General features: G+C 48.5%; 1 protein-coding gene across 1 annotated transcript in view; it reads right to left on the bottom strand.

Moving 5' to 3' along the window:
* DGKQ (diacylglycerol kinase theta) overlaps positions 1–17,817 on the bottom strand; it is a 154,067-nt gene that overhangs the window by 53,726 nt on the left and 82,524 nt on the right. The window contains exons 9-10 of the mRNA XM_054178888.1: positions 2,941–3,041; positions 866–1,089 (exon numbers count right to left, since the gene is read on the bottom strand). Of these exons, the coding sequence (XP_054034863.1) occupies positions 866–1,089; positions 2,941–3,041 (325 nt within the window). The remainder of the gene's footprint in view (positions 1–865; positions 1,090–2,940; positions 3,042–17,817) is intronic.

The following is a 17,817-nucleotide window of genomic DNA, read 5'->3' as shown; positions in this document are numbered from 1 at the left end:
CAAGTGACATGTGTATGTCATCATTTGTTTCACAGAGGCAGTTAATGAGAAGCTGCATCTTCTCTGGCCAAAGACAGGGTAATAGAACTGCAGGAGTTGCATAGTACATTCTGTGCACGTAAAGAAACCCACAAGCACGTTTCCAGGCATGCAAATGAATAATATTCACATTATTGATTCAGAAAAATAAACAGAAGGATCCTGAAACACAGAAGAAGCAGCAGCTACATCCTCTGCTACACTTAGGCCACTTCAGTAACTGAAACACACCAGGCCAGATTACAGAAGGACAAATGCAGTCAAGCAGGATAGCCCTGTGATAAGGTTGACCTGCTCATGGCAGGCAGGATGGAAGCAGATGATCTTTAAAGTCCCTTCCAACCCAAATTGTTCTGTAATTTTAGGAAAGCTGGAGCATGTCCAGAGAAGGAGAAGGGGAGGAATGGCTGATGGGACTGGGATTGTTTAGTCTGGAGAAAAGAGAGCTGAGGAGAGACCTCATTGCTCTCTACACCTCCCTGAAAGGAGGCTGGAGCAAGGTGGGGGGGTTGGTCTCTCCTCCTTAGTATCAGTTGACAGAATGAGAGGAAATGGCCTGAAATTGTGCCAGGAGGGGCTTAGGCTGGGTATTAGGAAAAGTTTCTTTGCTGCAAGAATGGTCAGGGATTGGAACAGGCTGCCCAGGGAGGTGGTGGAATCACCATCCCTGGAGGTGTTCAAGAAACCTGCGGACATGGCACCTGGGGACTTGTGACTCGGTTTAACAGCCATGGTGGTCCTACACTGTTGGTTAGACTCCACAAACTTAGAGGTCTTTTCCAACCAAAACAATTTTATGGTTCTGTGAAAGCAGGAAAGCACTCACTTCAGCCAGGCAGGATAAATTCTGATCACTTCCTCATCCTTTGGCTTGGCCCTGATGATCCAAGCTTCAGGAACGGATTCTCGGAACACCGAGCCCAAGTTGCTGTCCTCTGCAGCATCATTCCTGTTGATGACATCATCAGACAGTAGTGCCTGCTGTGTGAAGGTCTGAAGCTCATACTCCTGCTGGTCATCATTTATGTAGTATGCCCTCAAAGCAGCCTCCTACAACACAGTGAGATAAATCAACATTTCCTTGGAGAGACACCGTTTATCAGTACCTTGCTTATGGAACCAAGCTTTAATGCACCTTTTAAGCACAGAGGAGTGGGTAAACAGCAATGGCAAAACACAAGAGTGAAGTTTTGGAAACAAAATTCTAGTGGAAGATGCAAAAATGAAAACTTGATGTGTCACTGGTCTTGAACACAGCCCTCAGTACATTTCTCCATTGATAAAGCCATTTTAACTCCACAGGTCGAATGGAAACATTCAGCTGTGCTGGCTGCACGCAGAATTGACTCCACAAGACAAATGGTGAAGTACACCTGGTTGCACCCAGCTCTGCATATCCAAGCTTCTTGCACTAAGAGGATGCTGAAAACTAGTGAGCTGCCCTGAACCCACACAGATGTGAAGGGGAAAGCTTGGAAGATTCATGCAGCCAGAGGAATTTTACTTCCAGTAGTGGCCCATGCCTGCTGCCCCTCTGCTAGCACAGATGGTGCAGTGAACAGAGCCCAGCCAGCCACTTAACAGAACTGGTATTAATCTGCCCTGCTGTTGTAAGGAGTAGCCTGATAAAATGTATTTGAAAGGCAAGTAGGTCTCCTGCATAAAGGTGTTTCCAGCACTGCACACAATTTTCCTTGAAGATCTGTGGCATGCAGGACACTATAAAGCATTTTGAAAACTCCTGTTGATTCTGAGCACAGTATCACAAAAATCCTAATGAGCTGTAGTTTCACACTGCTAAAACTCTGATGTAATAAATCTTCCAGGCTCCTGTGACAAGTCCTTTATGACTATGACTCCCCACTGTGCTCAGCTCTACTGTGCACAGCCCTATACCTGCTCTGGGCTTCATTCCTGCACAGCGTGGGGTCTCTGCCCATGCTAGCAAACAAAGGTCTGTGCAGAGCATTTGATTTAGTACTGAGTCACATTTCCACCCCAGAGGGAGCAGTGCAAAAGCTAAGGAGTGGCCATTACATGACTGGCAATTCATTACTTTCACAGCCAAGGAGTGTGGGCAACTCTGGCATGCTTCTGTCTTCAAAGCTGGGTCACAGATGTGCAACAAGCAGTGGCTGACCAGGATACACCTCAAAACATTAAACACTACAGAAGAGGAGCAACATCTAAGGAGCTGATTATCCAGTATTGCTCACATCAACAGCATCAAGATTCAGTGTCACACAGGGAAGGAGAATGACTGCTTAACAACATGTGATAATGGTGTGGTTTCCATAATGCTGCAGCTACAAACAGGCTGCCCAGGGAGGTGGTGGAGTCACCACCCCTGGAGGTAATCAAGAAACCCGTGGACGTGGCACCTGGGTACTTGTGACTCGCTTTAACAGCCATGGTGGTCCTACACTGTTGGTTAGACTCCACAAACTTAGAGGTCTTTTCCAACCAATTTGATGGTTCTGTGAAAGCAGGAAAGCACTCACTTCAAAGGCCAACATTTCTTCCTAGAGTCACAGAACAGTTTGGGTTGGAAGGGACCTCCAAGGTCATCCAGTCCAGCGCCCCTGCAGTGAGCAGGGACATCCTCAATTAGATCAGGTTGCTCAGAGCCTTGTTGAACCTCACCTTGATTATCTCCAGGCATGGGGCCTCAACTACCTCCCTGGACAACCTGCTGCAGTGTTCCACCACCCCCATGGCAAAAAACTTGTTCTTCAGCTGCTCTAAAATAAGAGCCCTACACGACAAAGTCCAATTACACTGTGGTATTACAGACCATTTACAGATGTTGCTGAGTTACATCTGCAAAGCTCAACTTTCTCAATGCTGCAGTCATGTGCCCCTTTATCACAGTGGAATATTGACCTCCAGCAGGTATCTTACCACAACTTCCTCATTTTTTGCAATCCTCGGAACAGAAATCAGCCGAAATTGGTTGCGTTTCACTGCATCATTCCCATCAAAGATCTTCAGTGTTTGCTTACCTGCATGAAAACAAATTCCTGCATTTCAGTAACACAACCCCTCCAAAATCATACAGGCACCTGAACAGGGAGCATATGGTGGGAGGGGAGGGGAGGGGAGGGAAGGGGATTGTTTAGAATTACCTTTGTTTTCCATTTTACACCCAGTAGTGATTTACGTACATTTTACTACTTTTCTGCTCAAGATCTGTGATAAATTTTGAAGGCACAGCCTAAAACTACCACACTTAAGAAAACAGGGGTGTGTTCATGGAGGGAAAAGGATTTCAAGCAATAAAGCTTTATCCTGCATTTTGATGTTAACTGTTCATATATAACCATACTTTTCATCTCATCACTTCTTCATCCTCACTATTCACAACTGCATTTATTATTGCTGATTTACACAACCTGAAAACCAAGACACCTCCTCCAGCACAGCTCCCAGAGCACTGCCAGTTCTGAGAGCATGCTTCTGAAGAGAGTCCTTAAAGCACCTGGTTAACTCTGCAGGCAGCAGGAGAAAACACAAGAACAACAGAAAAGCTTGGGAGAAAGAACACAGAGCAGATGGAAAGCTAAGGCCCTTGGGTGTGCTGCATTTCACTGAAGCCTTCTCAAGTCCATGCTCAAACACAGGTTGTTGCACAGATCCCTCTGAAAGGGTGAAGTGGCAGGGATTTCAGGTTCACCTTTTGCTTAAGATGAGTTAAGACTCAGTCTGGTGCAGTCCACTGTGTGACAGAGTCTCTCTCTTACTTAAGTGACTGTTTAAAGGTAGGGCTGCAGGAGGCCCACATGGATGAACAAGTTGCCTACTCAGTTCCATCATTAAAAGCACTTTCTTTGGGTGCATAGTAGGCAGCTGAGTCTGGAAAGCTATTTCAGACATGTGAAAGGCAAGAAGGGAAGTAGGAGCAGTCAGTGTGGCTTTGTCAAGAGTTAAGACTCAGTCTGGTGCAGTCCACTGTGTGACAAGAGTTTACCTCTTACTTAAGTGACTGCTTCAAGAGCAACAGCAGTGTAACCAGATGCATAGGGAACAGGCAGTTTTTCAGCTGTTTTAAGAACAAGTGAATTCTATCCAATATGTGTGTCCTCACCACCCATGGAAAGCAACCAATTTAATCCATCCAGAGCAAAAAGGAGATTCCAACAAGACCAGACCTTGTCCTCTCCTGATCACATCTTTACAAAGAGACCTGAAGTGCTGCTCACTTTTGCAGGTTCTTTGATGCACTCCCTGGAGAGCCCATGGTTTACAACAGACATGACAAGGACAACAGTGCCCTCAGCATTTGCCCTTTTTGTTGCAGTGTTGAACTGTTAAACAAAAGTCACTCTTGGAGTGGCAGCAGATTGTAAGCCTGCATTCATCATAAAGTAATAAAATCACTACAAGCTATCACTCGAGGGCCTCAAATGTCTGCAGCTGAGAGCCATGCCCAGCAGCTGTGAAGTCCTCACAACTGGTTGAACTTGCAGCCTGTTAATACACCTTGCAAAGGACAGTTGCATGCTGCAGTCTATTTCCATCTTCCTCCTACACCCTGGAAATACTTTGTAGTGCAGCAGACAGCACTGAAAGCCTTTTGCTCCCAAATGAGATTTGCATGTAGTTCCAAAAAACCCCACCCCAGGCTATGAAAATTTGAGACAGAAGGATTAAAAAGGAGAGCTGGAACTGAAGGAGTGAAAAAACAAACCACTTGTAACTGACTGGCTTGACAACAGAGTTCAGAGGGTTGTCTCAGTGGCACAGAGTCAACTTGGAGGTCTGTGGCCAGTGGTGCTCCCCAGGGATCAGTGCTGGGCCCAGTTTTGTTCAGCATCTTTATTAGCAACCTGGATGAGGGCATTGAATGAACCCTCAGCAAGCTCTTGATGATACCTGGGGGTACTGGTTGATGGTAGGCTGAACATGAGCCTGCAGTGTGCCCAGGCAGCTAAGAGGGCCAATGGCATCCTGGCCTGCATCAGGAACAGTGTGGCCAGCAGGAGCAGGGAGGTCATTCTGCCCCTGTACACTGCACTGGTTAGGCCACACCTGGAGTCCTGTGTCCAGTTCTGGGCCCCTCAGTTTAGGAAGGAGGTTGACTTGCTGGAACGAGTCCAGAGAAGAGCAACAAAGTTGGTGAGAGGTTTGGAACACAGCCCTGTGAGGAGAGGCTGAGGGAGCTGGGGTTGCTTAGCCTGGAGAGGAGGAGACTCAGGGGTGACCTTATTACTCTCTACAACTACCTGAAGGGAGGTTGTAGACAGACGGATGTTGGTCTCTTCTCCCAGGCAGCCAGCACCAGAACAAGAGGACACAGTCTCAGGCTGCGCCAGGGGAGGTTTAGGCTGGATGTTAGGAAGAAGTTCTACACAGAGAGAGTGATTGCCCATTGGAATGGGCTGCCTGGTGAGGTGGTGGAGTCACCACCATTGGAGGTGTTCAGGAGGAGACTTGATGTGGTGCTTGGTGCCATGGGTTAGTTGTTTAGGTGGTGTTGGGTTGGTTGATGGGTTGGATGCCATGATCTTGAAGGTCTCTTCCAACCTGGTCTATTCTATTCTATTCTATTCTATTCTATTCTAATTAATACAAAACTGGGGGTGGTGGCTAACACCCCTCAGGCTGTGCTGCCATCCAGTGAGAGCTGGGCAGGCTGAGAGCTGGATGCAGTCAAACCTCATGAGGTTCAGTAAGGACAAGTGCTGGGTCCTGCATCTGGGGAGGAATAACAGCAGGCACCAGGACAGGTTAGGAGCTGCCCTGCTGGAAAGCAACTCCATGGAGAAAGACCTTGGAGTGCTGGTGGGCAGCAAGTTCTGCATGGGACAGCAATGTGCCCTTGTGGCCAAGAGAGCCAATGGGACCTTGGGGTGCATCCAGACAAGTGTGGCCAGCAGGGCTAGGGAGGTTCTTCTACCTCTCTGCTCTGCCCTGCTGAGACCACACCTGCAATACTGTGTTCAGTTTTGGGCTCCCCACTTCAAGAGAGACAGAGACCTGCTGGAGAGAATCCCACAGAGAGCCATGGGGATGATTAGGGGACTTGAGCATCTCCCCTGTGAAGAGAGACTGAGAGCCCTGGGGCTGTTTAGTCTGGAGAAGAGACAGCTGAGAGGGGATCTGATCAATGTCTATCAATACCTGAGGCGTGAGCGTCAAGTGGAGGGGGCCAAGCTCTTTTCAGTGGTGTGAGTAATAAGACAAGGAACAATGGATACAAACTTAAATACAGAAGGTGTCACCTCAGCATGAGGAGAAACTTCTTTACAGTGAGGGTGACAGAGCCCTGCAACAGGCTGCCCAGGGAAGCTGGAGACTTTCCAAACCCACCTGGATGCATTCCTGTGTAAACCTCCCTGGATGATCCTGCTCTGGCAGGGGGGTTGGACTCAATCTCTGGAGGTCCCTTCCAACCTCTAATGTTCAGTGATTCTGTGACAGCTGGAGCAAGCAAGCTAGAATCCCAGGCACAATGTGGATGCCTGGGTATCTCAGGGCTGCAGTGACAGATTATGAGGAAGGACTGCAATGAGTAATTGCTTTTCAAGGACACTTTGGTGATGCTCTGCTAACTTTCTAGAGCCACCTGAAACTCAGGCATGTCATGTCTACCTCACCCACTCCAGTCCCAGAGTACATTCAGCCACTTCAATCACAGGCAGAATTACAGAATCCCATCATGGTGAGGGTTGCAAAGGACTGGCCTAGGGAACATCTAAAGAACTAGACAGGCACAACTCCATGGCTCTGTTGCAATGCACCCCAGGGTGCTGATGTTGCAAATCCATTATTGATTATCCTTGGAAAGGTCATGGTGGTTTGTGTGAGTTTCCTGAGACTTAGAAGCAAGCAAGTATCACCCTTACCTTCAAGAGGTAAGGAGGATCTGAGGAACTGCAGTCTGATCAGCCTGACCTCAGTCTCTGGGAAGGTGATTGAGCCTTTTGTTGCCCTTTCTCTTCTTCATCTCACCACAGGTGGGTAGGAGTGAGTGAGCAGCTACACAGTGCTTTGTGGCCAGCTGGGTGGGCTCCAACCATGACAACTGCTGTGCTCTAAGGGTATTCTACAGAAGAATGAAGTCCAGGTGTACTCACACCATGACAACTGCTGTGCTCAAAGGGTATTCTACCAAAGTATGAAGCCCAGCTGTATTCCATACCCGTGGAGTACTCTTGCAAATTGATACTGGGACCAATATTGTTTAGCCTCTTCACTGATGACAGGCACATTCTGAGGAACCTTGACAGGCAGTTTCAGAAATGGGCCACCAGGAATCTCATACAGCTCAGAATCACAGAATCACCAAGGTTGGAAGAGACCTCAAAGATCATCAAGTCCAACCTGTCACCACAGACCTCATGACTAAACCATGCCACCAAGTGCCACATCCAATCCCCTCTTGAACACCTTCCTGGGCAGCACATTCCAATGGCTAACAACTCTCTCAGGGAAGAATTTTCTCCTCACCTCAAGCCTGAACTTCCCCTGGCACAGCTTGAGACTGTGTCCTCATGTTCTGGTGCTGGTTGCCTGGAAGAAGAGACCAACCCCCACCTGGCTACAGCCTCCCTTCAGGTAATTGTAGAGAGCAATAAGGTCTCCCCTGAGCCTTCTCTTCTCCAGGCTAAGCAACCCCAGCTCCCTCAGCCTCTCCTCACAGGGCTGTGCTCCAGGCCTCTCCCCAGCCTCATTGCCCTTCTCTGGACACATTCAAGAGTCTCAATGTCCTTCTTAAACTGAGGGGCCCAGAACTGGACACAGGACTCCAGGTGTGGCCTAACCAGTGCTGAGTACAGGGGCACAACACAGCTGAACACAGTGAAATGCAAAGCTCTGCCCCTGGATAGGAATAACCCAGGCAGGGTTAGAAAGCAGCTTGGCAAACATAAGCTGGTGGCTTCGGTGGACCATAAGCCATGCCCTCAGAGAAAAGATGGCCAACAGCATCCTGGGCTGCATTAGTAACAGCACTGACAGCAGGTTGACAGAGGTGTTCATTTCCCTCTTCCCAGCCTTGCTGATAATTCATCAAGAGAGCTGTGCCCAGCCCTGGGTTCTTCAGGGCAAGAAAAGCATGGGTGTACTGAAGTGCATGCAAGGAGGGCCCGTGGAGATGATGACAGGACTGAAGCATCTCTCATAGGAAGAGAGGTTGAGAGACCTGAGCCTGTTCATGCTGGAGAATGAAGGATTGGGGTGTAGGATGTGTGTAATCCAAGTGTGTATGTAGTTAATGGACAGATGTAAAAGCAATCAGACAGGAGGCAATTGAAAGCCTGTGTTGATATGAGGGATTGCCTCAACCCAGGTTCAGGACCTTGCACCTGGCCTTGGTGAATCTCATGATGTTCACAAGGGTCCTGCCAGGTCCCTCTGGACAGCATTCCATCTCTGCAGCAAGTCAGCTACACCACTCAGCTTGGTGTCATCCACAAGCTTACTGAGGGTGCACTTGATCCCACTATCTGCCTCTGAGGAAGACACTGAACAGCAGCAGTCCCAGCATGAACCCTTTCAGGGAGACCATGTGTTACCTATTTCTGCTTGGACACTGATGTGAAAAGCACCAAGCAAAAAGTGCTGAAATCCTAAATGAAAGCCAAACCAAAGGAAGTAAAAAGCCACTGCTCTTCTAAACAGCAACTACTGCATGAGAGATCTTTGGGCTTCTGGTTTTGCAGGTTTTACTTCTGGCTCCTGCCAGGAAGAATGGACTTTTGGAAGCACAGCTCTGATTTCTCCTCTCCTCTACCACTGTTCCTCAAGTACTCTATTGAGAGTTGTTAGCTGAGACCTTTTACATCTGCTTAAGAAAAACAACCTAACAATTTCCACATGCAAGGTACGCTCTTTAAAACAATAGAACTGATTTATTCCACTGGAGGAGGTAGCTTGGGATGTGTGAAGTATCAGGGTTCTTCAGTAATTCTATTTTAATAGGAAAATACTATCACCAGGTGGATTTAGCTTTTCAGTTTTCCAGTTATCAACCTAGGAGTCGTGTCTGCTGTATTTTTTTGGGGTTGGTTGGTTGTTTTTGTAGTCAAAGGAACATTGCCCCTCAGTTTAGGAAGGACATTGAGACACTTGAACATGTCCAGAGAAGGGCAACAAGGCTGGGGAGAGGCCTTGAGCACAGCCCTGTGAGGAGAGGCTGAGGGAGCTGGGGTTGCTTAGCCTGGAGAAGAGGAGGCTCAGGGGAGACCTTCTTGCTCTCTACAACTACCTGAAGGGAGATTGTAGCCAGGAAGGGGTTGGTCTCTTCTCCCAGGCAACCAGCACCAGAACAAGAGGACACAGTCTCAAGCTGTGCCAGGGGAAGTTTAGGCTGGAGGTGAGGAGAAAGTTCTTCCCAGAGAGAGTTGTTAGCCACTGGAATGTGCTGCCCAGGGAGGTGGTGGAGTCACCGTCCCTGGAGGTGCTCAAGAGGGGATTGGACGTGGCACTTGGTGCCATGGTCTAGTCATGAGGTCTGTGGTGACAGGTTGGACTTGATGATCCTTGGGGTCTCTTCCAAACTTGGTGATTCTGTGATTTAAGTAACACCAACACTCACTTCTAACACCACTTGTCAATTTCAAGGATCTACTAAGATTCTTGAGACTCTGTGTCCATTGCATTGAGACTACAGCACATGTCAGAAAGTGATCTACTCATTTAAACCCTCTTGAATCACACAACCTTTGGGGTTGGAAGGGACCTCAAAAAAAAAATCATGGAGTCCAACCCCCCTGCCAGAGCAGGATCACCTGGATCAGGTCAGACAGGAATGCATCCAGGTAGGTTTTGAATGTCTCTAGAGAAGGAGACTCCACAACCCTTTTGGGCAGCCTGCTCCAGTCTTTGCCACCCTCACAGCGAAAAAGTTTTCCTTATGTTCACATGGAACTTCCTCTGCTTCACTTGCAGCCATTGCATGCAGCTTAGGCTGAATGTTAGGAAGAAATTCTTCATAGAGAGAGAGATTGGCCATTGGAATGTGCTGCCCAGGGAGGTGGTGGAGTCACCATCACTGGAGGTGTTTAGGAGGAGACTTGATGGGGTGCTTGGTGCCATGGTTTAGTTGATTAGATGGTGTTGGGTGATAGGTTGGACTCAATGATCTCAAAGGTCTCTTCCAACCTGGTCTATTCTATTCTATTCTATTCTATTCTATTCTATTCTATTCTATTCTATTCTATTCTATTCTATTCTACTCTACTCTACTCTACTCTACTCTACTCTACTCTACTCTACTCTACTCTACTCTACTCTATTCCCCCTGGTGCAGTTATTTGGTACCTCTGAAAAGGGCCTGGCTCTGTCCTCCTGATGCCGCCCTTCACATCCTTCTCCACAGCAATGAGGTCACCCCTCAGGCTCCTCTGCTCCAAGCTAAAGAGCCCTCAGCTCCTTCTGCCTGTCCCCATCAGGGAGATGTTCCTCTGCCTGCAACATCTTTGTGGCTCTGCACTGGACTCTTTCAAGCAGTTTCCTGAGGTCCTTCTTGAACTAGGTAGTGATAGGACTAGGGGGAATGGAATGAAGCTGGAGGTGGGGAGATTCAGACTGGAGGTGAGGAGGAAGTTCTTCCCCATGAGAGTGGTGAAGCCCTGGAATGGGTTGTCCAGGGAGGTGGTTGGGGTGCTGTCCCTGGAGGTTTTAAGCCCAGGCTGGATGAGGCTCTGGCCAGCCTGATGTAGTGTGGGGTGTCCCTGCCCATGGCAGGGGAGCTGGAACTAGATGATCCTTGTGGTCCCTTCCAACCCTGACTGATACTACTATGATACTGCTACCACTACTACTACTGTGAACTGAGGCGCCCAGAATTGGACACAAAATTCCAGATGTGGCAGAGGAGAATTAATGCCAGAAAAAGTGAAATTCTTTCAGAAACACATTTCTGTCAAAGCTGTCCCTATGGTGACTCTAGCACAGACAAATTTTAACCTCAGGAGACACTGTGTTCTGGGTGACCACCTCCAGAGCTAACACAACTTGAGAACACACAGCAAACGCTGGTTACTGTCAGCACAGCTGATGTTCTGAGCATCAACTTCCACAGCATTTATCAACATCTCTACTGCTTTCTCTAGCAATCCAGAGGGGGTTGACAACCATCTGAGAACAAAAGCATCCATCCAAGTTTTAGCACTTGATTTCATCTGAGCTGCCTTTGTAGTCTGCTCTTGTCAGACACTGGCTGAATCACCAGCAATTTGAACTGGAGATTTCCTTTTTATGAGCTCCTCACTCATTAAGAACAGCCAAATGTTGCAAAAAGTTGGCTTGACTCTCAAAACAAACTGGTTTGCAAGGAGGGATTTCAGATCCACAGACCAGTAGTAATGTCCTAAGCTGAAGTACATTCCTTAGCTAAATAGAAGCATAAAATGGTCATAAAATGGTTTGGGTTGGAAGGGATCTCCTAAGGTCACCCAGTCCAACACCCCTGCAGTCAGCAGGGACATCCTCCACTAGAGAAGTTTCTCAGAGCCCTGCTGAGTCTCACCTTGAATATCTTCATGGATGGGGCCTCAGCCACCTCCTTGGGCAACCTGTGCCAGTGTTCCAGCACCCTCATGGTAAAGAATTTCCCCCTAACAGCCAATCTAAATCATCTCTGCTCTAGTTTGAAACCACTCCCTCTTGTCCTGTCACTGCAGGCTTTTGTAAACAGTCTCTCTGCAGCCTTCTGGTAGCCCCCTTCAGGTACAGGAAGGCTGCTATTAGGTCTCCCTGGAGTCTTCTCTTCTGCAGGCTGAACAACCCCAGCTCCCTCAGCTTCTCCCTACAGGGAAAGTGCTCCAACCCCCCTGACCATCCTCTTGACCTGCTCCATCAAGTGCCTATCCACCTTGTGTTGAGGGCTCCAGAGCTGGATGCAGTACTCCAGGTGAGGTCTCACCAGAGGAGAATAAACACACAGTAGTCTCAGCACTGCCCTCCTTAAGGTAACCTAATGGTCCATCATACAAACCAAGCTCAGTGTATCAGTGAAAAAATCATCTCCAATTTTGTCACCATTCTCCTCACAGGGGTTGTCTTTACTGCACCTTGATGGAAGATGGTTCTCTTGCACATGAACTTCAGTGGATGCATTGAGAAGAGGAGGAACAGCTACTTTATTGACCACAACTAGTCACCCAGAAAAACCACTTCTCAGGTATCATAGTATCATAGTACTATCACAGTATCGGTCAGGGTTGGAAGGGACCACAAGGATCATCCAGTTCCAACCCCCTGCCATGGGCAGGGACACCCCACACTAGGTCAGGCTGGCCAGAGCCTCATCCAGCCTGGGCTTAAACACCGCCAGAGACGGCACCCCAACCACCTCCCTGGACAACCCATTCCAGGGCTTCACCACTCTCATGGGGAAGAATTTCCTCCTCACCTCCAGCCTCAATCTCCCCACCTCCAGCTTCACTCCATTCCCCCTAGTCCTATCACTACCTGAGATCCTGAGCAGTCCCTCCCCAGCCTTCTTGTAGGCCCCCTTCAGATACTGGAAGGCCACAATTAGGTCACCTGGGAGCCTTCTCTTCTCCAGACTGAACAGCCCCAACTCCTTCAGTCTGTCCACACAGGAGAGGTGCTCCAGCCCTCTGCTCATCCTCGTGGCCCTTCTCTGGACACCTTCCAGCACCTCCAGATCCCTCTTGGAATAGGGGCTCCAGAACTGGAGGCAGTACTCCAGGTGGGGTCTCCCCAGAGCTGAGCAGAGAGAGAGAATCACCTCCCTTGCCCTGCTGGCCACACTTCTCTTGCTGCAGCCCAGGATCTGGTTGGCTTTCCGGGCTGCAAGTGCACACTGAGAGCTCCTGGTGAGCTTCTCCTCCACCAGCACCCCCAAGTCTCTCTCCTCAGGGCTGCTTTCCAGCCAGCCACTGCCCACCCTGGATTTGTGCCTGGGATTGCCTCGACCCAGCTGCAGGACCCTGCCCTTGGTCTTGTTGAACCTCCTGAGGCTGGCTTGTGCCCACCTCTCCAGCCTGTCCAGGTCCCTCTGGATGGCCTCCCTTCCCTCCAGCCTGTCTGCTGCACCACACAGCTTGGTGTCATCAGCAAACTTGCTGAGGGTGCACTCAGTGCCACTGTCCATGGCACCCACAAAGATGTTGAACAAGCCTGCTCCCAGGACTGATCCCTGAGGGCCTCTGCTTGTCCCTGGCCTCCACTGGGACACGGACCCATGGACAGCCACTCTTGGTCTCACTCTCATGGTCTAGTCATGAGGTCTGTGGTGACAGGTTGGACTTGATGATCTTTGAGGTCTCTGTTCCAAACTTGGTGATACTGTGATACTGTGATACAGAGTGTGCTCCAGCTCTCTGAATACAAAAAAATCCCCAAACCAGGGATCCCTGTGTGGTTCTTAAGTATCTGTTGTTGGTTTTTCAATCTGATAAGCCTTGTTATAAAGGGCTCCCTAAAGCAGGGAATAAATTAACACTAGCTAATAACAGTTGCAAATACCTCTCCACAGCCTTCTGATAAAGATGTTACTGAACTACAGGGAAGAGGTTGTATTTTTTTCCAATCTTTCTTCTTGATCTTCCATAAAACCTCTTTGCATTTTCAGGAAGTCATTAATAAGATGTTCTTTCCTTCCCTGACAGATCCCTACAGCAGCCAACAGTTTAACAACTGTAAGGAGACATCAAGGATGACAGGGGAAGAGGTTCAGGGAATGGGAGGGACAAGCAGACTGAATGGGAACCAAGCCAAAGGGGCAGCAACACTGGGGAGTAAAAGTGCTTGGGGAAGGAGGGGAGCGGGGAGAGACAAGTTGGGGAAGGGCACTGCTGAGGGTTAGGGCTGGACTGGCTACTGAACAAGTCACAGATGCTCTGTGTGAAACCCTCTCCTGATGGGTTGGAAAAGGGAAAAAAACAACCTACTTTACTAAAAACAGTAAAGAAAAATATACACAAACACACAACCTGGTGAGACAGGAGAGCATGAGTGAGCAGCATCAAGTGTCAGAAAAGGCAGATGAAGGAGTGTTGAGGGAAGGAGAGGAAAGGCAGATATACACAGTGGAGAAAGTGAAGCAAAAGAAAAGTCATGCCTGTTTTTTCAGAACACTCAGATTTCTTTTCCCAGTAGTTAGAGGCAGCTCAGCCAAGAGAAGGAATTATACAACCTCCCCCAGCAGTAAAACCTCTAGTTTCATTTGACACAGTTGAGGACAATCCTCTCCTGCAAAATAAATCCAAATGCAGGTGAGGCAAACTGCCTTGGTGGGGAAAAACAAAATGTTTCCAGTATCACACCAGGCACAGCAACTCAACTTGTGCAGGGCTGTCTCTTGAAGTACCACTGAACAGAAGCATCTGTGAGGAGAGAAACTGAGGACAGGGAGAAGCAACATCCCTCAACCCCCATCTATGGTGAGTAAGCTTTGAAATTAATAAAAGCTGCCCAGGCCTCACTATACAGCAGTGAAGTACCTTCAGCTGTTATTGATTCCTGGCAGGCAATTAGGGCAGAATCCAATGTGTTTTCATGTTCCCAAATCCCTGCAGACTGACATACAACTGGGAGCTCTTAATAACTGTTTTTTCCTTTCTTTCTTTTAACTTCAGGAATTACTCAGACAGCTCCCCTGGGGTGCATCTGTTCCATATATACAAGAAACCAATTTTTTCTTCCCTTTCTGTGAAATAATAGGAAATATTTATTTATTTTATTTGCAAAAAGAAGGGAAGGGAAGGGAAGGGAAGGGAAGGGAAGGGAAGGGAAGGGAAGGGAAGGGAAGGGAAGGGAAGGGAAGGGAAGGGAAGGGAAGGGAAGGGAAGGGAAGGGAAGGGAAGGGAAGGGAAGGGAAGGGAAGGGAAGGGAAGGGAAGGGAAGGGAAGGGAAGGGAAGGGAAGGGAAGGGAAGGGAAGGGAAGGGAAGGGAAGGGAAGGGAAGGGAAGGGAAGGGAAGGGAAGGGAAGGGAAGGGAAGGGAAGGGAAGGGAAGGGAAGGGAAGGGAAGGGAAGGGAAGGGAAGGGAAGGGAAGGGAAGGGAAGGGAAGGGAAGGGAAGGGAAGGGAAGGGAAGGGAAGGGAAGGGAAGGGAAGGGAAGGGAAGGGAAGGGAAGGGAAGGGAAGGGAAGGGAAGGGAAGGGAAGGGAAGGGAAGGGAAGGGAAGGGAAGGGAAGGGAAGGGGAATAGAATAAACCAGGTTGGAAGAGACCTTCAAGATCATTGAGTCCAACTTATCATCCAACACCACCTAATCAACTAAACCATGCAACCAAGCACCCTGTCAAGTCTCCTTCTGAACATCCCAATGATGGTGACTCCACCACCTCCCTGGGCAGCACATTCTAACGGCAAATCTCTCTTTCTATGAAGAACTTCTTCCTAACATCCAGCCTAAACCTCCCCTGGCACAGCCTGAGACTGTGTCCTCTTGTTCTGGTGCTGGTTGCCTGGGAGAAGAGACCAACCCCCACCTATCTACAATCTCCCTTCAAGTAGCTGTAGAGAGCAAGAAGGTCTCCCCTGAGCCTCCTCTTCTCCAGGCTAAGCAACCCCAGCTCCCTCAGCCTCTCCTCACAGGGCTGTGCTCCAGACCCCTCCCCAGCTTTGTTGCCCTTCTCTGGACACCTTCCAGCATCTCCACATCTTTCCTAAACTGAGGAGCCCAGAACTGGACACAGGACTCAAGGTGTGGCCTAACCAGTGCTGAGTACAGGGGCACAATGGCCTCCCTGCCCCTGCTGGCCACACTGTTCCTGATGCAGGCCAGGATGCCACTGGCCCTCTTGGCCACCTGGGCACACTGCTGGCTCATGTTCAGCCTACTGTCAACCAGTACCCCCAGGTCCTGCCTGGCTGCTCTCCAGCCACTCTGACCCTGGCCTGTAGCACTGCATGGGGTTGTTTTGACTTCTCAAGCTTGACAGATTACATCTGTGGTTGCACCTCAGCTCAGAGCAATAAGTTCTGTCTTCAGCAGAACTGCGCTGGTTGAATCCCAGCTCAACACTGCGTCCCAGAACGAACAGACAGCACACACCCCTGAGAAGCACCCTGAAGGAGTGTCTTCAGTTGTCCTCCACCCTCAGCTCTCTGAGGTCTGTCAATACAGAGCAATTTTATCAGTTAGATATTTCCAGAATGACTAAGAATTAATTACTTCAGTTTGCAAATGGACTTTGGAGCTCAACTCTTTCCCCAGGCAATACAACTAACTACACCGAGGAGAGCATCCACATGATGTTTATCCTGCTGTCCTTGCAACATTCAGTTCTCCTCAACTTAATTGTTCACTGTGTAGACAAGTGGCTTAGAAGCTGGCTCAGGTTCCCAGGCACAAGGATTTACAGTTCTTTTTCCAGACCTGCTCTTGTAAGTCTGTTAAATATATCATCTCAGAAAGTGTAGAGTTGTTTTTATGGCCCTTTTATGCTTTTGGCTTCAGTGTCTGGGTAGGCTAAGTTTCACAGTTGACTTAACATATTTCAGCTCCTCAAAACCAGGATTTAAATCTTCTAACCTTACACTCAGCAAGCCTACTACAACAGCAGAATACAGACCACTAACTCAAATTTTCTTGCACTGTTAATCTACAGACTTTGCATCTTTTCCTGTTGGCTGCTTCTTTCCTACTGAAAAGAAGACCCTGGCAAGTCAGTATTAATCAATTTGTTCTGATTTGTTTTCACTGTTTGTTTTTCTTTCTTAGTCTTCATCTGTAAAATGAGGAGAGCTAGAATTAAGAAAAGCTACACTACCCTGTAATGCAATTCAGACAGACACGCCTGAGGCTTCCTAAAAGATGACAACAGACACAACCTAATGAGCAACTGACTCCTGAACACAACTGGTTATTACCTAGAGATGGGTCTAAGAGGTCCAGCATGCTACAACTGTGCCTCTGCCACGTTAATTTGGCAGGTTAGGACTCCACACACATACAGAGGCACAGAAGCACAATGGCTGGTAGATGAATTCCATAAACCTCACCAGAGAATTCATCAGAGAAGCCATGGCCCTGCCCTGACTGGCTGAAGGACATAGAATCACAGAAACATTCAGGTTGAAAAAGACCCTCAGGATCACCAAGTCCAACCCAGAACCCTACTCTACAAGGTTCACTCCTAAACCATATCCTCAAGCACCACATCCAAACCACCTTTAAACACATCCAGTGTTGGTGACTCACCTGATGTCCAGTCTAAACCTACCCAGTCACAGCTTGAGGCCATTCCCTCTTGTTCTATCACTGATTACCTGGGAGGAGAGACCAGCAGCAGCCTCTCTACAATGTCCTTTCAGGTAGTTGCAGAAAGCAATGAGGACTCCCCTCAGCCTCTTCTTTTTCAAACTAAAAAGCCCCAGCTCCTTCAGCCACTCTTGGTAAGATTTATCCTGTGTGCATCAGCATCATTTATTCTGCCATGTATCAGCCCCACAGACCAGAAGTGGCACCTGCCAGAAGGAGCTCTGTGGGTCATCTGAGGAAGTCACCCAGAGTCTGGGGGCTTTGTAAGATGCATGGGAGGAGCACTCTGAGATTGTACAAGAGTTTATAGGGGATACGTAAGGGAGGAACCAAAGGCAGGGGGAGAGATCAAAGTGGTTTGGCACGGAACAAGCACAGGAAAACAGAGGGATAAGGAGATAAAAGAAGCTGGTCACCTGCAATGAGGCTGCTGCTTGGTGTGTCTGCCTGACCATGCCCTGCATCTGACCAGTACACTCTGTCCTGTATTCTCATTAAAGGTTATTTTTAACTATTTCTGTGGGTGTGGTTTCCACTCCTCTGCATGCACATGTGCAAATGGGTTCCTGAAGGCAGCAAATGAAGCAGGAATACAG

The sequence above is a fragment of the Dryobates pubescens genome, chromosome Z (genome assembly GCF_014839835.1).
Source record: "Dryobates pubescens isolate bDryPub1 chromosome Z, bDryPub1.pri, whole genome shotgun sequence".
Classification (NCBI taxonomy): Eukaryota; Metazoa; Chordata; class Aves; order Piciformes; family Picidae; genus Dryobates; species Dryobates pubescens.
This window is presented reverse-complemented; position numbering and strand designations above follow the sequence as displayed.